The 22,206-nt window shown below is 40.6% G+C and overlaps 2 protein-coding genes across 4 annotated transcripts in view; both read right to left on the reverse strand.

Moving 5' to 3' along the window:
• arfgef1 (ADP-ribosylation factor guanine nucleotide-exchange factor 1 (brefeldin A-inhibited)) overlaps positions 1-1,182 on the reverse strand; it is a 44,538-nt gene extending 43,356 nt beyond the window's left edge. Inside the window, exon 1 of one of the 2 annotated variants that reach the window (XM_072378475.1) lies at positions 837-1,182. In XM_072378475.1, coding sequence (XP_072234576.1) covers positions 837-960 — 124 coding nt within the window. In that variant the 5' untranslated portion in view covers positions 961-1,182. The remainder of the gene's footprint in view (positions 1-836) is intronic. The other variant, XM_072378476.1, reaches the window with a different exon arrangement.
• Positions 1,183-3,448: 2,266 nt separating this feature from the next.
• cpa6 (carboxypeptidase A6) lies at positions 3,449-18,575 on the reverse strand. 2 transcript variants are annotated; one of them, XM_072378873.1, is made up of 11 exons: positions 18,261-18,575; positions 15,637-15,712; positions 10,197-10,321; positions 8,851-8,965; positions 8,366-8,461; positions 8,192-8,296; positions 6,093-6,203; positions 5,615-5,705; positions 4,483-4,685; positions 4,259-4,343; positions 3,449-3,977 (listed from the first exon to the last, which is right to left on the reverse strand). In XM_072378873.1, exons 1-11 carry the CDS (start codon positions 18,374-18,376, stop codon positions 3,763-3,765), a joined length of 1,338 nt encoding a protein of 445 aa, XP_072234974.1. In that variant the 5' UTR covers positions 18,377-18,575; the 3' UTR covers positions 3,449-3,762. The 2 variants fall into 2 exon arrangements, with proteins under 2 accessions (XP_072234974.1, XP_072234973.1); XM_072378872.1 differs by having other exon boundaries at positions 8,366-8,467.
• Between the last annotated feature and the right edge of the window lie 3,631 nt (positions 18,576-22,206).

A 22,206-nucleotide genomic window follows, 5' to 3' on the forward strand; every position in this document is an offset into this window, starting at 1 on the left:
CTACATATATTAAATATATATCCAAATTAATAAAACCGCCATGTTTGGTGCTTACGTTAATATCGGGTGTTTTTTTTTTTTTAAATGTAACTTTATTTTTTTTAGATATGACCGGAAATCGCGGATTATTTCCGACTGCTGTCATAAGTTCTAGTATAAAGGTGCAACTGTCAACTGTGACTCGAGGTTACTCGCTAACCAAGCTTCTCGACAAGCCCAGCGATGTAACAAAAACGAGGAAGGTCCCGAATAATCAGTGATTAAGCTGGTAAATGAATAATAAATGCAATAAAAGGACAAAGACTGCCCCTGGTGACCGGGCTGATACGCGGCGACCGTGTTCCAGGAAGAGACGCAAACACCTCACCTTTGAGGAGTTAAACGTGTCAAATGAGGCGGTTTAAAAAGAATACAGTTTGAAGTTGACGAGCGTGCGGGGTGTATATACATGTGCAAGCATGGTGTTGAAGGAAGACACAGCCTTTAATAACTTATTTTCCCGGGGATGTTCGGCCTGTCCTCACGTCGCTACTTGTTTCGCAGCATCGGCTCGGTGTTGCAAGCACCCATCCCCTGCACCATTTCCGTGTTTTACACGGAATCATTTCCACGAGCCCGTGCCACGTCAATAATACACATTTTTGTCAACTCTCATATAAAGCAACACGGCTACCCCACAAGAGCAGACGGCTTGTGATCAGTAGAAAACACAATATCTTGGCGAACACTGCGACATTGTTGCAGGACACCCGGTTAATAAGTGAAAGGGCGCATGACGTGTCTAAATCAATGAGTCCAAGGCAGGAACATTGTGATGCTAAAACAAACGAACTTACCCAATGCTACCTCGCAGGCTTTGCGCAACTGGGAATGGTGAGCCTTTTTCACCTCTTTGTCGGCCAAGATCTTTTCCAAAGCTCGTGTAAGGAACATGTTTTTCGTCTTTTTGCCCTCATACATGTCGCACCCGGAATTTGAAGCGAGGTGTTCCCTGGTCCCAAAGGGGGCTGCAGCCGCCTCGAATGGAGATGTAGTCCGTTACAGATGTCAGCTGCAGAGTCCCCTAACTGACAAACATAAATAAACACAGAAGGTGGGGTAAATCCCTCAGATTGCCATTAACGACCTGCCTCCTGCGCCATGTTGGAGAGAGGAAACGACGTCACGTACGTTAGAGAAGACGGCCGCAGTGAGGCAGCAGGGAGAGGGATGTGAGAGCTCTCACAGATCCACCTAAAAACGGAGCATTTAAACCCATGCGGGGGAGAAAAAAAATCTGCCATGGCACAATATAAATCAGCTTCAGCTATTGCACAGGACTTAACTCTGTTTTCATGTGTATTTGGATTTTAAATTTGTTATCATGGCATCTCAATGAATCATGTTTTTAAAGTATTTCTCGGGGAAACATTTGGAGCTGTTTGACACGTTGATGATGTAAATAAGCTCAAACCACCGCCGAGCTTAAACATCAGACCTGAAACTGACCATATCTCGGAGCCAAAAAATGCACTTCCACCAGAAGATCCTTCTCCAGCTCTGTAGGTGCACATCTAAAAGGACTGATTGCACATGCTTATTATCAGGTCAGAGTGAGATTTCAAAACTCCAGAAAAAGTTGCAATTTTTACCAAGTGCAGCCAAAATTGTAAATTGGAGAGACATCAAATTAACTTTATGGTCACATGTGTAAACTGAACCTGTTCTCGAAGAGTTCCTGTTTTCTGGACTAATACAACAGCCATGAAGCATAACAACTGCTGGCATCTTAGCAGCAGTTGCATTGTTATCACAAATACAGTCAGACACATCTCAAGGGAGCTCTGAAGTAGAAAATGTTTTGTGGAGGTAAATCCTACCCTTTCTTTACTTTCTTTGAAACAATAATTGTACACTTTTACACAGAATCTTGAACAGTAATTGGCGGGACTGTTTTCCAGAGATGTGGGGCTGAGTTATATGACTTAGACTCAAATCAGACTCCAACCACACAGACTTGACTGAATCAAAGGATTCACAATTCTTTAGCAGCAATGAATTGTGATTTTATTCAAACTTGAGACCTTACACCAAGCTCAGAGTTTATTATTCAAAAGCGCAACACAAATCTGTTCAAGGCGGAGTCTGTTTCATTCAGTCGACAAAGCCCCAAGATCCCCAACAGTATCCAGTCAAGTTACCGGAGACAGAATTCGGATTTTTAAATTCAGTCCAATACTCCTCTGTTGTACAGTGGCATCACATTTGGTGAAGAGCATATTTGGACTTGAAACCCAAAGTTAGGAACTTGGGACTTGACTTGAGAGTTTGTCTTGATTTGGGAGGATGCAGACCTGCAAAGAAACAACTCAGTCCTGACATTGCTGTTATCTTTGTATTTGATCAATCCAATATGATATTTCAGAATTGTCAGGCCACATGAAAAATCTCCACAAAGCTTTATGAAAGATGAACAGACTGATTCATCTGTTTTGATAGCTTTTCTTGTTTCACCTGATCATCACTTTGCTTATTGCCTCATTCCACCTGTAACTACCTGTATGTTTAATAGCACCACACTGCCCCTTACAGCCTTGAGTAACATTTAGCAGAGTCCAAGCCCAAACGCATCTGGAAAATCTGGCGGTTTGACAACACCGATTTAGCAGTTGTGGGCGGCATAGTTCACTTTCACTTTGGACTATCTCACATGTCGATTCCACTGTTTTCTGAATCCATAAACAAGAGCCGAGCGGAAGAATCATCCGCCTGGCTGTGAGGTAAAGTTAAAAATGGAGATAGAAAGGGGTTTGTGAGTTAGCCTTTAAAATGTCACTTGTCTTAAATGTTTAATATCAAACATGGCCACAGACTTGTGTTCAAAACAGTTACGGAACAAAAATGAGGGCTAAAATTATGACACGTGACCTTATTCCTGAGAACTGGGAATGACTTATTTCTAATGATGCCAGTTGTTGCAGGAGACCAAAATAAATAACCCAAGTATAGCATAAAAAGTGGAGTAGATGGAAAGGTGGAAAAAATGTTTAAAAAAACCCCAAAACATCTACTGTTATAAAACATTTATTCAAGTCAGAATTAATGCATTTATGAAAATCTCATATCAAGTACATAACCTATCACAAGTAAACATTTCTGACACCATCATTAATCCATACCTGAGTAATGAAACAGTAAGCTACAGAGGGGACAAGTTATTCTGTCTACATTCCACTCTGAACCGAATGAAAGAGAAAAAAATAAACCATTCTAACGAAATATCTATTTAAATGTCATGTAGTAGCATATTATGCATAAGAGCTTTGCAGTAATAAAGGCATTCATATGTCGTATCATGGCTGAACGGCTAAACTGGCACTTGGTAAGATTGAGTTCACAAAGAAGTAAGTAAAGAAAAAAAGACTGAAGACGAAGTTTTGAAAAATCAAAAACAGTCCCAAACAGCTTATCTTTGTAACACATTTTTTGGAAGACATTAAAATATTTGCTATTTCTTTACAGAAAAAAAAAGTGCAGCTGTATCTTAGCAAGTGCTTACATGACCACCATTCTCTGTAGAATAAAAATAAAAGTATGTAAACAGCCTGAACCCACCACTATCATTTCTTATCAGAAATGGAAGAATAATGTGAACAAACCTTCAGAAAGAAAAACTCAATCCTATTCACCCTCTGACTGTCCTTTTCAGCTCTTCACCCGATAACATCAGAAAGGAATATGAAGTCCCACAAGATAACAGCGTGAGCTGCTGGGTAACTCGGCTCATATATATGGAAATCTGTCCCTTTTGGTGTCACACTTCTTCAGCAGACCTGATGCGATGGCTTTCACAGCTCTCATGGTCTCAGTGCAGGTGGGGTTGATCAGCGATTCAGGCAGGAGGAAACCAAAGTATCCTGTATCCCTCAGCTCAAATGCAAAGGCATAGGGGATCCCATTCCTGTAGGCCCAGTCGATAGAGCTACCAGAGGTAACGTCTGTGAGAGTGAAAAACCCCCCAAAACAATTAAAAAACAAGGGAAGAAAAAGCTTTGAAGCGTAATTCTTGTACAATAAGCAGGTCTGGTTTGAAGCAAGATTCAATCATTCAGTGTAGGATGAGAAAACTTGCATTTCTTGCCACTTTCTAACATGAATAGGAACTAATTCACTTGTTTGCATGGGGTATGAAACAGCCACACAAAAATTTGACAGCTGTGATTCGATAACTTCGCTTCTTCTGGAAAAGCTGGAGGAACACAATGAAAGGGAAACTCACAAAGAGTCGTGGAAGCAGGTCCATATCTGTACCGCACTCCGTAGGCCGAATACAAAGCTGACACTGCGTTTTGAGCTGCTGCTTCCTGCAGTGTGAAATCACAAACACATCTGTGACATATACCTGAATGACTTCATGAAGATCAGACATGAGATGAAACCAAAGCTCCGGCACATGGATCTGAATAAACGTATTTGTTAATCATACACCGGTGGATGTCTTACCACACAGTCGAAGTTGGGGATTGTGGCATACTTGTAGGAGTACGGGTAAAGCAGCATTTGTGCATATGCGTGGATGGATATGTATGCTTTCATGCGCTTCTTATGCTTGCGGAGGAACTTGGCGACGGCTTTGACTTCCGGTTCAGATTCAGGGAAGGGCCCACAATAGGTGTCGTCGCATGGATGAGAGGAGGCCCCCTCATCTGCGGAAGGAAACAGAGAGCAGAGGCTACTTTCACAGCGTCTCTTCACACTGGAACGCATCCAACGGCAGATTGGGATTCACAAATCAATATTTGTGAAACTGGATATGAAAGAAGGAAATCACTGTGACAGCAGCAACAGGACGTGTAAAGAGACAAAATTATATTTATAAGATATTTAATTTTTTTTCAAACCCTTCTTTTTGTTCAGTCAGATCATACTATCACAAGGCCCAAGGCTGAGAATTGTGTTTGTATTATGTATTGATATTGTGTATTATGTCAAGATTGGACTGCTGGTATTGGCAGTGGCTCAATGACCACTTAAAGCACTTCTAGTCTCAAAGATGTCTCCCTCCACAATTAGGCATCTTGTAGAAGAAATATCTGAAGTAGGGTGAGCATCCTGATTATTGAAACTTGACTTGAAGTGGTTCCCTTTTTTTCTGAGCAGTTATTGCCCAGTTTACAGTCACATCAGAAATATATTCATAAATTCTTAGGCTCACATAATTTCCAAACAATACGTGTTCCTCTCCTTACCCTTTTGTCCAAGAATAGAACAGCACCGTGTTTTACAGTTAAAAACCACAAGAGAAAAGTATTTGCGGACCCTTTAGGATGTCTGCGTCCTCACTCACACTGGGTTCTTTGAAGAACAGTTCTTCATTAGACACACAGATGTGTAACTGCGAGTTAACCGTATGTTCTCTTGTGGAGATTTCAGACATCCTTTAATCTTACCGTTACTCATCTCCTATTAACCTCTACATGTCTATGCTATGGAGTGATGAAGATTCGGAGGATATCCCACACTCACCACCAACTACTTGTGTCTCCATACTCTTTATCCATAGTTTATAAATTACCCTGCCAATTTGCGGGCTGTGTGGTTTGGCTGATTATTCTTATATTTCAAAAACACTCACCGCACCATTTCACCTTCCAGTTTCTGTTAGCGTCCACTCCTCTGCAGTGGAATTTATGGATTTTTGACCGAGTCTTTCTCCAGAACCGATCCTGCAGGAAAAATGAAGGCACTTTCTGTCAAACTCAGCGACTTTTCTGATGTCACCAAAATAATCTGTCTGGAACTCATCCTGGTCACACTAGCTTTGAGTGGGTTCATAATCAAAAATAGCTATGGAAATGATAGTTCGGTGTTATTTCTCATCATGCATTGTTTCCTCAGAAGCAGATATACACAAAGACAAGACCTGCGCATTTTCAATTTTCTCTCTCTGCTATATTTTTTTCCATTATCCAAACATTTTTCATTTACAGCTTTGAAAATGTCTCAAAATCTGTGGGCAGAAATAACCAAGATACTGTCAGAGAATGTCAAAAACCAGCTTCATCTCCCCTTCAGAAAGAAAGAAAAAAAAGTTAGAGAAAAAGCCACAGCACCGTGTTCCAGCTGAAACGATACCCATCCACATTGAAGACGGGCATGATGTAGAAGTTGAGCTGGTTGAGGAGTCGTGTCATCACAGAATCATACTGGTATGAGCCGATGGCCTGTAATTATGAAATAGTGTAATTATGCGGCATACCAAACTGGCAAAGACAAGTTCAGGTTATATAATACAGTTACATTTATTGTATTTTTTTGTTTTTAGTATATGTAATCTTATACTGTTGTATGAATGCAGCTGTACAGCAGGTTAATACTTTGTCTATAAATGGGGATTGGAGTTAGGTTGTCTAGGCACTGGGCTAATACAGCTTATACCTACTGTTTAATCAGACCTAGGCCAAGGTTATTGTGCTTAGGTCATAAACAAAGGTATTAGTCTGACCTCCAGTGGCCTGCCTAAATTACTACAGCACAGTCAATATACATTCCAGCTCTGATCATGATTTACCTTTGTCATTGGTCAAATATTTTCTCTTCTGTATCTATCATTTTTTATGTCTGTTTCTGATTTCCTTCTGTTATTTGCTTTTCACTCCCTCCCCGCTGCCTGCTACTATCTCCTTCTTTTCTGATGGATTATGGAGATCTGCTATTCGTGAATACTTCGGCCCAGCATTTGAAAAAATTGGATACTGGGTATCACTGTGCTCTGTGTTTTATGACTGATTGCAGCTATCGTGTACATTCCTGTACTTCGTATGCTACAGCAAATTGTCCGTCTCTATCTGACTGCAGACTGGCTGATTTTTTTGTTTTTTTTATCTATAAATGCATTCTTGGACTTCTTCCTGATGCAGGTTCCAAAACTGGATTGGGTAAAAAGGCCTTTAAATTTTCTGCCCCTGCTACCTGGAATAATGTGCAAAAGGATTTAAAACTGTCATTTCTTACAACTGTGGGGGAATTCAAGTCCATTTTAAAGGACAGAGACATAAGCTCACTTGGCTCCTGTAATTGCCCTAATGTTTAATGCCTTGTCTGGTATCTTTGGTCTTGTTGTGTGTTGTTTGTTTTACGCCACAGTCTCGGCTAGGTCCCTCTTGGAAAATAAGTTTTAATCTCAGGTTTTTTTTCCTGGGCAATTAAAGGATACTACTACAAGACCTTAACAAAAACCGAAGGCGTGGTTTGCCCCTTTTTGGATTTCACCACTTTGTGTCTCTTGTCTTGTTCATTCTCTTGCTTGTGACCCAGACATCAATCTCAGCAAAACATCATGAATGATGTCTCAATCTCTAAAATGCATCTGGGGGAAGTCTGGTGAAGAAGTTCTGATGAAGGAACCATGGAAAGATGCATCTGTTGCAGACCACATATCTAACTGACATCAGTTTTAAGTGAATGCTCCAAAGTAAGAAAATTAAATTTAGTCAATAGCCGGTAACCTTAACTTCTCTCCCCTCGTGTCTCTTCCTCATCTCTTTTGTTCCTATCTCAGGTGGGAGGGAATGTAGCGTTAGCAGAGGAGGTGAACGAGGACTCCAGAATGCATATGTTCAGAAATTAAAAGTGGTACTTCAACGCTAAAAAATGCTTTTTAGAATCGCATAACAAAGCATTTTCTTATTCCCTTTGTTTTTGAAAGGTTTCTCAGTACTAGTCGTACATTTTGAAAGTACCCATCAACTGACATACCTGCATCTCAAGGAGAAGGAATTGTTTAAAATAATCCTTAGAATTTTCTGAAAGACTTTTCTTTCATTCCGTTAACTTTCTGCCCCTCGTGCACTGTGTTGCAAAGCCCACTCATCTGGAATATAACGAGTATAAAATGAGCTATTAAAAGTGCTTGCAGTCAGTGTCTGGCTCTGGTTTGGCCCTCACTTCAGAGGGTATTAACTGAGGCTAAAATGGCGGGATGGAACTTGTGTAAATATCTGGGCCAACATCTAAACTATAAAGGACATTCTTAAGTATTTGCATAACTGTGTATGACAAGTTGAGCAGATGCTTGTATTTTTGTGAAAGACCCTATCTATATCACCAATTTTGTACTGCAGGGAAACCATTCAGGTGACCAGCAAGATGTTTGTTCCTGTTAAAGCGTATCTCACGCATGCAATGGTATGGTACTATAAAACAGGACTACCTCTTTGACAAACCACTGGCAGAAGGCAGGTCCTATCCACTCCCTGGCGTGAACGCCACAGTCGATCCACACGGCTTTCTTCTGTGGACGACTTCTCTTTCCTAGCTGACAGGACACAAACACCGTCAGTTTTAGAACAGGACAAGAATGTGTTCCTCGTGTCCTCTTTCCTACCTGAAGCACATAAAGACGTCTTCCTTCATACGACTTCCCGATGGAGAACATAGATATCAGGTCGGGATGGGTTCTGTTCATCTCAAACATCCAGTTCTGGATCTTAGGGGTAGAAAATAATTAGGACAGTGGCTATCGTCAACAGACGTGTCTGTGCAGGTACACAGAGATGCATGAGACAGTGATGCAGAGGACAAATCTCGCAGGATTTAAGATTTGTCCTCTGAGCGCTGCTGCTTCATAGGGCCTGACGTATTTATGAACAGACACCCTGATCAGCCTGAGTAAATAAGCACATAAAGGCTGCGAATTGTCTTGGGTGGAGTCTCTGTCTTTGTGTATGAGACAGCAAGGCTTGAAAGACACCTGTGCAAGGGAGTCATCTATAATTGGAGAGCAGCTTTTGGGGGATCTTTGCTTATTGTGCTTATTGTGCTTTACATTCAACAGCAGAAGAGCAGGAAGCTGGTGGGCTTTACATTTACCTCTTCCAGAGAGTGGTAAACCTCATAGTCATACTGGGACTCTGACCTCCGCTTGCGAGAGGAGCGATAACCCGTCTGCTTTTCAATTTCTTTCTGCAGATTGGAGATAAATACCCTGTGTGAAGAAGAGACATGGAGACGGACAAACATGATGCATATGATAGCAAACCTCATTTGAACATTAAGGTAGAGTCAATGACCATACAAAGAGACATGTATGTTCAAGTGCCCAACCTCTGGTGAAATGGCCTTTTTCTGATCCTTTTATCTGATGTAAACCTATTAGTAAAGCCTGTAATTACAATTTTAAAAGAAACTCAACCTCTTTTTAAATCCCTCTATTTCAAATGTTGGATGTTTTCACAGCGGCTTTCAGCGAATGTCGTCAAGACAACTTTGTTGACTTAATTTGACTTGTACTCTACCTAAATGTGCAGGCAAAACATTTACAATTTCTTTTTTCAAACAGTTAGTTTCAGATTTCTGTTTAATATCGTTCAATTTGAGGTGAATAGAATAAAGTGTTGGGATGAGGTATGAAAAGGTGGATTAGATAATCTGGGTTTGATGTTGACTCCTTCGTAACACTAATCCAAACCAGTTTTCCGCATCAGCCCTCGAGATGTTTGACAGCAGAAAAACTAAAGTTCACACCTTAATTACAGTATTATGATTCTTATCTGTGTAATGACTCATCTCATGTCTGATCCGACCCTTTTCTTCTTCACTCCAAACCCCAAACACACACAGATTGATGTCATATTTTGCCAGGAGTCACGAATACAGACTGAACTACACTTGTCCCTCCTCCACTGTCTTTCATTACACTTTTCTGTGCATGCCAGCAGTTCACTAACTATAAAATAGTTTTGATGCTCCATTCCCTAAAATGATCCATTACCCATCAAAGGTTGTCAACTGCGGAGTAAAACTTTGTTGAAAAATCCAAAGTGAGTCCACACAAAGCCTCCTCTCCTCCTCAGGGCTGAGGTTTCTCCCTTAGGACTGAGGACAATAAAAGTCTTTCGAGCTGTGGTTGCTTTGATAAAAACTCCATCATTTCAACGCTAATTTTCATGAGGGATGGTGTAGACAGATGAAAGAGTTGCTTTGTGGAGCAGATAGGAAGAAGGGCTCTGATGTTCTGTTTGACTGTGTTCGCATGCGTCCCAGCTTTGAGGCAGCATGAAAGCTTTTCGAAGCCAAGTTACGGCCAACTCGGCATGTGAAAATCATATTTCATGTCTAGGGAAAGCTGGATCATTGCAACAGCTGTTGGGAAGCAGATGCGTGTCAGGTGGAAACTCTTCGGATGATGTAATGTATGAGAGTAAGTATGCACTTACCTATAATCAATTCTTTCCTGCTTCAAGCGTGCATGCAAACCCTGTGTGTCATTGCGTTTCACATGAACGTCCACGGTGGCATTTTGGTGGATTAGAGAAGCACGGTTGGGCTGCCAAAAGTCCACCTGAAGCAGCACAGTTAATATGTTAGATTAAAGGTTACAGTGAGACACAGGTAGGAGTGATAAAGCTCCTCGGTATATCCTATCACATCCTGCTGCCACTGTGAAAATGGTCAAACGACTAAAGTAATCAAATAGAAATGTCAGATATGGTTCAACAGCAACAAAAAATAATCAACATTAAATATCTGATGTTTCAAAATACTTCATGACTTTACGAAAAGGTGATTCATAGCAAGTCGATACTGATCCATACAAAAGACCTGCTTATTGATTTGGAACATTGCCAACAGTGCTCTCATGCAGACACACCACAAATTTAATGAACAAATCATAATTAAGGCAAAGCTACCACAGAATGATGAGAACTATAAAATCTCTTAAGTAGACTCCCTCGGGATATGTGAATCGAATTTAAACTCTGACGTTACCGAATCTAAGGCATAAATCAGGACATCTGACAACATCGAGCACCAGTAACATATGTGTGCTTTTTTTTAGCTCTGATGTGAATAATGCATACCACACGGCACCGCAAAGAAAAAACTACAATCACTTTGAGGCTTAGTAAGAAGATGCAAGGAGAGACGAGCATTTGTAGATGCACTGTTCTGAACGGCTGCTTTTTCTCATGGATTTCTGCACTCGTGTCATAAGATGCCCTAAGTTGATAAATAACTTCTGATTAACATACACAAAATTTTATGTACATACTTTGTCGAGAAGACAACCCATAACGTGCACTCTACATATGATTACTAGAATATGTAACCTCAGTAAGCTAAAATCGTTTAAACAAAAGATAGTAATGAGCTGAATCAGTGGGGTAATGACCTGATGATAATGGGTAACTATAGACAGATGTTTTCATTGTATTACAAACATGAGGAGCTAGCAGTTAAAATCACATCTCACAAGTCAAAATGTGGCAACTTTTCATCATATCATAATGCTTCTGATGCTTCAAACGTTTCCCTTTGTTTCAAAGTAATATTGCAAAGGTGTTTCATGTGATTTTCTACTCGCAAACACTGACTTCAATAGTAACACGGTATTAATGTTAAGTAACTGACTTGGATAATATCTTATCATCAAGAGTAAAACTGTTTGAAATAGCCTCACACAGTTGGCGATAATGAATAAATCTGCTTAGGTACAACTGAGACAGCTGAACATTCCTCCAGTAAGTGATGAAGTGAATCTGGGAATGTTAATGACTCTACAGCAGTAATGGGATCAAACCCAATAACAATCTCTGATGAATGACTACTCCTTAGCTTTCTTCTTTCTTGTGTGACCTTGAATTTGCAAAAAACGAACCTGTGAGTCTGAGTTATCAGGATGGGATTGTTGGAGGCTCTACGCACCAACTCATACAGACGGCCCACTGGACAAACGCGCTGTCCAGCCAAATAAACATAGACGTCATGTGATAACATGATAAAATAACAGAGATGGCGAGTAACCGAAGAAAGAAGAAGTGAGCAAAGAAAGCCTTTTTCAGAGGAGGAGGCGCCAATCTGCAAATGACACACGTAAGGAATACTGTAAATCCACAGCTTCAGCGTTTGCATACGTTAAACGTCCTCAGCTGGCTTTCATTTGTTGCATGGGGGCAGACACATGCAGGCTGGCACACATGCTTGTTAATGTGTCAATTGGTTTAATAGTTTACAGAATGCATACCAGATTAATTTGACTTTGTTTGGAGCCGGATCGAAAAGCCTCAGCTGGAATGTTTGGTGCCCTCGAGTATAAACGACTCTCTACTGCTGCACTTTTATGGTGTTTCCAAATGGTTAAGTACCCCAAATGTTTGAGCACCGCTTCTCTGTTAGCAAAACAAATCCAAAACACATATGCCAGAAGGGCACTTAAACATGCCTCATCAGATTATACGACTTCTCAAGTTAACAGTTTATAGCTCTATTTACGAGCCCTGAAGATGCAGTATTTGTCTGCTTTATAAAGTTTTTGTTTATGCATCTGTTTATGCAGGGTAGCTATGAATAATTGAATTTGTGTTGTTTTTCTTTGATCTGGTACTGGTGTGGGCAAAACAGGAAAGAAAAAAGTTATAGTTCAGTAAAATGAGGCTGGCTTTTCATGAGGGCAGATGGGGTGACGCTGCATCTCAGTGTTTCGGAGTCAAGTAAATGAAAACAAGTTGGTCAAAGTAGGTGAAATAAAAGAAAATGTCTGTCTGTCTCTTATTTTTGAGCCAAAACAAATAAACTGATCCGCAAACAACCTTTGCGGAAACATTCTTTCGAGAAAGAGGTGCGCGTGAACTTAATAAAGGAAAGATCTTCGACTTTTATTTTCAAAAACATGTGTGGCTCGGTTTAAATGCGATCAACATTTCTCTGCTGCAGCTGACAGGAAACAAGGAAGTGACAGCGCTTTCCTGAAGAAAAAGTGTTGAATCGGTTTCAAAGATGTGGACCAGGGTTAGCTTTAACAAAACATCTATGCACCCAAAAAGGCCATCACTGGTTTAATTAAAGCCACTGGAAGCTTCTATTTGGTTCAGTTTAATGACCTTTCAACAACAACAACAAAAAAAAGTCTCCCTCACTATATTCTTTTACCCCTAAAATTCAGCAGGGTTTCAAATTTGAGTTTGAATGCAAGTCTTAAAAAAAGGTGCAGATTAATCCAAGCTCAGGGTGCATGGTCACTTAATTTTGGCAGAGCACATCTGATGAGGCTAGAGTGACAAAAAAGACGGGAACAGAGGTGAGCTGGAAGCATACAATGCTTTTGTCTGTGAGCAGCCAATGATGTCCAACCCATCAACCCGTCACAAAGAACGCAATATAAAACAGTTTCATAGTTTCGTGACAAGTCTTTGCATTTGCAATGAGAGCTAAGGATGCATGGGACAATGAATCAAGACACTATTATAACTGACATGCCCCACAAGTAAATGAACACTCAGTGCAGTCAGTGCAGAACAGCAGGCAACTAATCTATTAGCATAAAACAGGTTCCACCAGGAGCACAACAACTGACACCATGAGGGCAGTGGATTGTTGAATTTGAAGTGGCGCTCGGCTCCTGAGGGAACATTTGGGTTGAGAAGTAGAAAATAACCTGCAGAGGAAACCTGAATCAAGGAGAATTGTCCTTTGTAACGTGGGCTTCAAGCAATAAAGCGACAACTCTGTGCAGGTTGCAATACCAATCGGTCGGTTAGATTACGGATGTCTTTGCAAAGTATTGGTGCTGCGGTGATATGCTACTCTAAAAACTGTCCTTACATTTAAAGAAAAATTAAATGTGATAGACGGATATTCTATTACCCTTTGTAAATAGCTTGTAACATTTTGGTATATACTGTAAACCTGCATTAACTTTGCAGTTAGATGAATTCCCTCTGTCATCTAATCATAAATGGAGAAATACACCGTTAAAATAAAGTAGTGTCTATAGTATCTCACACAGTTAAATAAATGTCAGTTTACAGTAAAATTGTTTGCAATGCAGGGTCATGTCTCCGGATTCCCCTTAAACATCTGCGTATAGTTTCTGTAGCTGATGCTTTCTTTAATCTGATTTCAATTACACCAAACTGACCTTTACTTCTGTCAAAAACACGCAACTTTCCCAGCACCGGAGCATTTTTATTGGGAACGATCCACCCACCGCGAGGTATTTGGAGCAGCAGCGGTAAAAGCTTTCATGGGGGTCGAAAAGTTAGGGCAAAATAAAACGATTTTTTGTAAATTAAAACAAACAAAAAGAAAAATCTGTTGTTCTGTTTGTGATCGCTCTGACACTTGATTCACCTGCATTCTTTAGTGTACAGCATTTGACGTCACTCTTAGCCAGAAGCTGAAAACTTTGACTCTGGCACACTGGAGGCATGGCAGCGTGACAAAGTTACTGAGAACACACGTCCGCAGCTGTCCAAACAGAAGCTGCTGCTGCCTCAGTTGGTTGTGCAGGACCATGTTCGAGCTCGTGCATCGAGCTCAGGCCAAATCCTGATCAGAGGCTTGTCATAAACATTTACTGAAGTCCTCTTTTGACCTTGACCGTCTTCTCCCTGTTTACTGAAGCTGTACAGATAACTTACACACTGTGTGCACAAAAAGCAAAAACCAAGGCCAAAGGGGCAGATTTTCTTTGAATACTGATGTCAAAATGTCCTCCGAAACCCTCCTTGAATGTTTCAAATACTTGACTTTTTTCGTGTTTTTTTAATCAACTACCTGTTGAGCTGTTTTTTTTTCTGCAAGAATGACTTAATTCTTTTTACTGAAACTGTTGTGGAGATAGTAGCCACATATTGACTCAGCTGATTTGTACAATTACTTTTCCCTATGATTAATAGCAGATAATAATTCCTTCCAGGAATGATTTAAGAACCTTGTTTTGCAGACCAGTAAGATAAACCGCAAGATACTGATAAAATCTGACAAAAAACACACACAGTCTTCTTTTCTGAAAAGATACAATTACAAGCCTTCATGTTGCACAGCTGTTAAGCCCCTGCTCACCTACAAGAAAGGAAATGGCTTGTTAAACAGACTTTTGAATTTGATCTGTAATTTCTGGAAATGTTCCCAGGAGTTACAAACATAACAGATCTATAAATCAGTTGTTCTCTCGAGTGGGAAAAGAAGTTCTTTTATTTGTTGAAAAAAATGTCTCCACGTCTTTCATAATGCAGTTCATGCTTCACAAACAATCGGTGTATTAGCAAACTGAAACACTGTTGCTGCTGACACCGATGGATAATTGTTTCCAAATGAGTTTGGGAATGGAGGAGAGGTCTTTCGTGTCCTCTGGGGGTTCCCACCTAATTTTAGTATCTGTGAAACACATGTTCGAAGAGTTTGTGAATTGTCAAGCACCCAAGCACTCGGGAATATTATGAAAAACTCCACCCCCCTACGTGTTCCTCTTGGGGTTTCTCTTTGAAACGGTTACCGAGTGTAATCACACAAGGAATGTGTACTGACTGTGACAGATGTCTGTTTTGTCTTTCACTGTCCCTACAGCATGTTCTCATCACCCCCCCACCAACATCAAGACTCCACTGCTGGTGGGGTCTGCCATCCAAGCAACATAGAACAACATCTTAGGGTCATACAGTGCATTGGCAAGGTTGAATAATAGCAGACACTAGAATTTTAACAGACAATTGGAAACCAACATAATAGAATATGTTTCTGACAAAAGATGAGAGAAGAACGTTCAACAAAAATCGCTCTGATTTGGATCACGCATGAATAAACAGCAACACCTCATATGAAAGAAAGTCAGCATGAATGTATTAGGTGTGAGGGGGATACAAAAGAATCGCTGACCTGCATCTGTCCCAGAATTTTCTTGAGGGCTCCGACCTCCTCGTAATTACTTGGCGTGATCCTGAAGACTTGATCGCTGTGGAAACAACACAACTCTTCTAAGTGTCGGGTTACGACTGGAATCAAAATGCCCCGGAGGGTTTTTTGCAGCACTTAAGTCCACTTTGATCCACTATGAGTGCCCTTCATTTCAAAAACATCTGGAGCACGGAGTCGGGGGATGAAACTGTCTTTTGTGCCAACTCAAGGTGACACTTATAACAGTAGATGTAAGATGGTGAAATGGGTGGTTCCGCTTTCAAAGTCCTATAGATGACAGGGTCAACATCATTACATCATTATAGGATTATATTTCCAGCTCTGCAGGTAGCACCTGGAACAGGTTTCTGTCAGATACAGTAGCAGCAGCTGTTTACAATTTCATGCTGCAACTCCAAACATCCACTAATGTGATTATATGTCAAACATCTACGGCAAATATTATGTGTCTTTTTCTTATCTTGAATGTATAAACAAACATGATTTAGTTCAATAAGTTTGCCAAGCTCCAGATTCAACTTAATGCATTGTTTTCCATCCTGTGAATCTGTATTGTCAGGTAGAAACAAAGCTTCTTTATTCAGAGGCACCATAAAGGGAAAGGCGAGACCATCCACAGTGTGTTTGGTTATATAAAACCATAGATAATTGTTTGATGGCAAATTTTATCCTGTGGAAATGTTTGGGTAAGATGAAGCTTGAAACGAAACTCAGATGAAAAATCAGGGGGCTTTTTGCTGATTCTGAGGGCTTTATTCAGTTTCTCTAAAACAAGAATGAAGAATTATTTCCTTTTTGTCAATGGCAGAAAAAAGAGGACTGATCTGAAACAGAATGCATCCGTTAAATTAGATATAATTCACTCAAAAAATGAATAAATCAAACCTCACCAGGTAAATTGAAACAAAAATCATAAGAAGAGACGCTTGAGACTGTTTAACTCTTAACTGTCTTGCCTGGCAGCAAAACAAAGGTGCTTTCTCTCCTCATCATGAGTCTGATGTCGTGTTGCTTTCATGCTGCAAATGAGACTTTTCTGGGACTGACCTTAAAGCTGACATGCTGGCAATAATTCATTATGTATTGCACGGTTACCTGCCACGTTATACATGTATCCACTGTCTTGTTGAGCATCTTCCTTTAACGTAACTTCCTTTGCTTCTTTTCAAATAGCTTTTTTATAGTCTGTAACACAGGAAGCTGGGCCCCATTAAACAAAGGTGGCACTGGGCTGTTCTGAAGTTCAGGGAACAAAAGGGTCGAGGTGTCCCACATGAGTGGCTGCCTCGTTTCACTGACCAAAGCACACTGCGATAAAATACCCCATTTCCATGGCGGCAGATCAAATAGAAGATGGACAATGACTAGAATTTGGGTTACATAGCCTACCTATTGTCAATCAAGCTTTAAGTAACTGGACTTCAGGGCTGTGCTCTACAGTCTGAAACTAACCATTTCTTTAACTGTTATGATAAGATGACAGACTGTTTTTGTTTCCATGTTGGCCCTCTCAAAGGCATTTTGCTTTGTAACCACCCACTGAAGGGATTTTTTAGATAAAGCTGTCTTTAACATGTCAGTCTGCTGATTCTCACTGCAGAATGCTCCACTGTGATTGTTTTTAAGACACTCTGGTGCTTAGAGGCTAACTCTCAGTCATGTTTTGATACTTTATCATACAGGAGTGCACTCAGTATTTCTTCATTCAGAATTTACTAACATCAAGATACTTGTTTTTTAATAAATTATAAGACATTATTTGAAAATGATTGTTAGTTGTGATGAACATCCACATATCAGGCCTGTGTACGGTGTTGCCTTTACAGACCTTTTTCCTAAAATCGGAGAAAGTGTGGAGTGGTTTTTGGAGTAAAACCAAAATTAATGCAGTTTGAAAGAGAAAAGGAGGGAGTTTCCAGCAGTGATGGTCTCCATCTTCCCCTGCCAAACTACATAAAAGGGTCTTTTGAACAGACCATAAATATCTTTACATGCCCTGCTTTCTACATGTTTACTCAGATTACTCTACAGGTGGATGCAGCTGAGGTCCCCAGACTGCAGAATTTCACATCCAAGGGCAAATTTTGAACTCTTTTAGATCTGAAGTGGGATAGTTTACTCCTCATCCAGCCACATAAGCTGTCAAGACAAGACCTCTGACAAAGAAATCACAAAAAAAGTGGCTTTTTTGTAATCATACAAACACAAGGCCACACAAAGAGAGCTTAGGGCAGCTGCATTCAATTTCTGAAACGTTGAGACCGCAATTGACTCAAGCATCCACTGTGTTGCCCATGTGAAACTAAATATGACAGATACAGTCTTATCCAAATGCCATCAGACAACAAGAGTCTGGAGTCTGAAGAAAATATCAACTGAAAGCATGATATTATGTCTTGGAAAGAAATCTGTCCATAAAACGATGGAGATGTTGTGTACAAAGACTTTCTTTGTTAAGCCTCCCCAGTCAACATGAGATAAAAGTCTACAGACTACTTGTGATAAGCGCTTGTTCCTGTGCTTTTCCTCTAATCTCATCCCGTCTTTCTCTAGAAGTTCCAGAAATGAATGAGGGGGTCACTCACCCGGCGTAGCGGTTGTTGTAGAGATACGCTCCGACGGGACATAGCAAGTAACTGCAGATTATCACACGCGCCAGTAAGACGGAGGCGCGAAAAGCTCTCTTGTGGTCAAGAGTCATCCTTGACCCGCACGTCACAGACGGAAGATAGTTTTCAGGATGCAGGTCAACTACAAAGAGACACTTAACGGACTCTAGGTCCAGCGCACCATCAGCACATCGGCGAAGTCATCGTGTCGCGTTGCACTCTTGGGTAGTTCTGCACAGAAGGTGCGCAAAGTGGATCAGCTGGCACCAATGGAAACATGTACCACCCCTGTTGGACCTCTGGAGGGTTTTGCAGGGTAGCAGCTCTTTTTAAAGCGAGGAGGACCTGAGTCACGTGGGCTGGAAGTCTGTAACTAGACCTCTTTGTGGCGCGCCTTGTGCGCTCAGGGGAAAATGTGCGCACTCTTAGAATTGCAATTCGCGGCTCTCTTTACATTTGAGGTGATGCATAAGGAGGTGACAGACGTGCGTTTCATGTAACCAGAACAACAGGTTTTTTTTTCTAGTGCCATCTGCAAATCTGGAGACACTGAGAGTTTTCATATCACTGCTGAGTGCTGGTCCACACGAATAACGCAGATATCAGTATGACTCTTTCAAAGGTGCCCAGCACACTGCTAGTATTATTTTCTAGAGTGTACTTCTGTCATATACTGACATTACGAAGAATTCTGCTATTGTGCCATCTTTTAGTGCACCTTTTCCTGTAATTTCACAAGTCTAAATGACATGCAGTCAGTGGTGGAGAAAACAATAGGATACCCTTGTCCATGTGGATTTTAAGTGTCCACTGCGCTTCTGAATCTTGTATTTTTGGAGTGTCATTACAAGCTACCAGCTCTGTCAGTGCCTTGGCGGGGATCCACCAGGAATTCCTCTTCGGTAATGTAGACTGCTCTTCCTTTTGTTCCAGGCTTTTCGTGCCTCCGTTTGATCCTCCACTTATCACCCAACACAGTGATTAAATGTCTAAGTCAACCGCCAGCCTCTTTCTTTTGTGACTACCCGGCAGCAGCACATTTTTCACATGCTTCTCTCCAGTGTCAACAGTGTGCCACCTGTTTTATGCCAATTACTGTACAACAGGACCCTGAACATACCCAGCTAACATTTGGCGCTCCCCTCCCCACCATTCCGAAAATTTGCACCACTGATACTCAAATTCAGCATAGGAATAAATATCCCAAATTTGAGAATAAAAACCAGATTCTCTCTAAGAAAGTTAGCTTTTTGTCTGCTTTCAGACATCAGTTAATCATGCTTCAGTTTCCTAAAAGTAGATTTAGAATTTTTCTTTTGGCTCTGTTGCTAAAGAGCTTTGCATTTAAGAAAATCTAAATGAAGTCCTGTAGATATTTGGTATCAGCCTGCTGTGCCACCCTGTTGGCTTATAGGTTTACTGTGATAGATATCAAGATATATCATGTGAGAACGTTTCATTTCATGACAACTGCCATCAATCTGAACTTTCACTGAGGACATGATTCAGCAGTCCAGAACAACAGGAGGCACAATCTGTATTTTTATGAGCCCTTTATATCTGTGACTCAACTTGAGTTTCAATGTTTTAACTCTGAGGCGAAACTTCAAAATTATTCAGAGAGTGAATTGATTTAAATGTCATTGAAGAAAACCCTCCAAGTGAAAAGTTTAACCAAACCTTAAATTGAATGTACTTTGGTTTAAAGTGGGTGGTTTTTCATTACATAAAACCATGAAGGTGAAGTGTGTCTCAGCAGCTCGACAGCTGCACACAGAGGCATATTCATAAAATACTTGCTTTGCCTTCCATGTATATCATGTTTGGGGACTTGAAGGGAGAGTGAAAAACTCTGGCACATTAAGGTTGTTACATTGGCTGGTCATTTAAGCGTAACATGTTGGGTACGGTGATGTACGGCACCGCCTGGAGTCAGTTGAATGTTGTTTTTAGAGCTCGGGCCTGCATTCCTGAGTGTGTGGCACTGCTCTGAGTTTTGGGCTGTGGTCTGCAGGGAGGATCAAGAACCAAGCATCTTTTTTAGAGCTAAGTGTTCATTTCAATAATCTTACAGTGGCACCCAAGGCCAGTAAATCACCATTTTCCTCCCTGAGACTCAGACCGAGCTGAGGGGTGTGAAAGGGCTCTTTGACAGGCTTGCAGTCAGACAACAAGGTTGGCGCTGGTTTTGGAGTGGATGAGTGGGGTCTGGTTAAACTATGGGGCCTCTGCAGGATCCGACAGATCGAAGTTGACCCTGACCGGAGCTGTGAATGCATATCTTTGACCCTGAGGAGAAACGTGAACTAGAGGCTTTGGCATGGGTTAAAGATGGATCAAAGCCTGGAGAGGCCGCTCAAAGAGGTCCATCAGGCAGCCAGAAAAATTAGTCACCCACACATTGAATGAAGAATTTTGAAGATGACAATGACAAGAACTTTCAGTAAATAAATAAATCTGCTGTCTGCAAAACAGAGTGCTCCAGTAATCATCATGAGACAGAAACATGGATGAAAGTTCGGCTCTCACATCTGCAGCCCACAGACTTCCATCTTTGATTACAAAGCATGGAGACTTGCTTACAGTAATAAAAATCAGGGTGCATTACAGGGGGCCTTGGCAGCTGCCTATGCCAGAAGTTTTCTCTCGGTTGTTTGGACCATTGAACAAAACTGTCTATATCCATCGTAGCATGTGTTTGTGATCCTGATTAACCAACACAGATTTCTCCCTTGACTGATTTTCAGGAGAACTGAGAGGTTGAATTGTTCAGTTTTCAAGAGAAAACACCTGAAGAATAGAATTGATTGTGCTTCAATGTTATTTTTGTCTTCCTGCACTATCATACAACCTTTCATGTATATCTGACAAGCATCGGAAGCTTCCTAAAAAGTTCAAGTTCAAATTTATACACTTTAGGTTTACCTTTTTAGATGTAATGTGGAGGGAAAAAGGGGGTTGTATGAACATTCAGTGTCCTTGGAAATCTTATTTACAGCTAAATTCCCCAAGAAGATCAAATTATGGGGCCAGACTAAAGAAGCACTATGCAAAAAAGAGACAGTGTGTAACTTAAATTTGCTGCAAACTGGACAGACTTAGAGATGGCATTTGCTTAATATTAACAATGTAACACAGAGTGAGTGACAAATCTTAAACTGTGTTTTACATTGCAGAGTCTCGATAAAATTAAGTTAGTTGGATTTAAATATTTACTCCACTTCAGCAAAACTTTAATTCTCCCTATGATTATTTGTTTCATTTGGTGAATTCTGGGAAAAGATGGGTCTGTATGGAAAATGTCAATTGAAGAAAATGAACGTAGGGATTTTTAGATTTACATGGAGCAAAGTTATTCCATGTTTCATCTCAGCATCATTTCACTGTTAGTATAATTTGGTAATTGCGTTTAGGTTCTGCAACACATAAAAAAAGATGGGATTAGAGCAATTTAGAGAGTTGAGGTTAAAAATAGTTGTTTTATGAAACAGGCAATGTTAACAGGTGACTGCAATCACAACTCGGTACGACAACAGCACCACGAAAGGCTGAATGTTTTAGGAGCAAAAATGCTTTCAGTGGGGCAATGACTCAAGCCTAAATTAGACAACCCATGATCTGAGATTCCTTAAACTGATCTGCATCAAAACTGTCATTCATCAACAGCTGACACAACCATATGGGCAAGGAATTGCTTTGGTAAAGCTTTGTAAAGTCCTACAATATGGAGTTTCATTCACAAATGCTTGATACTTGGTACTTGAGGCATTGAATATATAGGAAATGATGAATACAGAAGATTTTATAGTGAAATTTGTCTTTCAACAGGACAAAGACCTGCAGCACAGTGACTAGAGGAAAAAGGATGGACTGTTCTAATCTACCCGGTGATGAATCCTGATCTGAATCCAATTGAAAACAA

Source organism: Leuresthes tenuis, unplaced genomic scaffold (assembly GCF_036924035.1).
Source record: "Leuresthes tenuis unplaced genomic scaffold, fLeuTen1.0.hap1 SCAF_24, whole genome shotgun sequence".
In the NCBI taxonomy this organism is placed as follows: domain Eukaryota; kingdom Metazoa; phylum Chordata; class Actinopteri; order Atheriniformes; family Atherinopsidae; genus Leuresthes; species Leuresthes tenuis.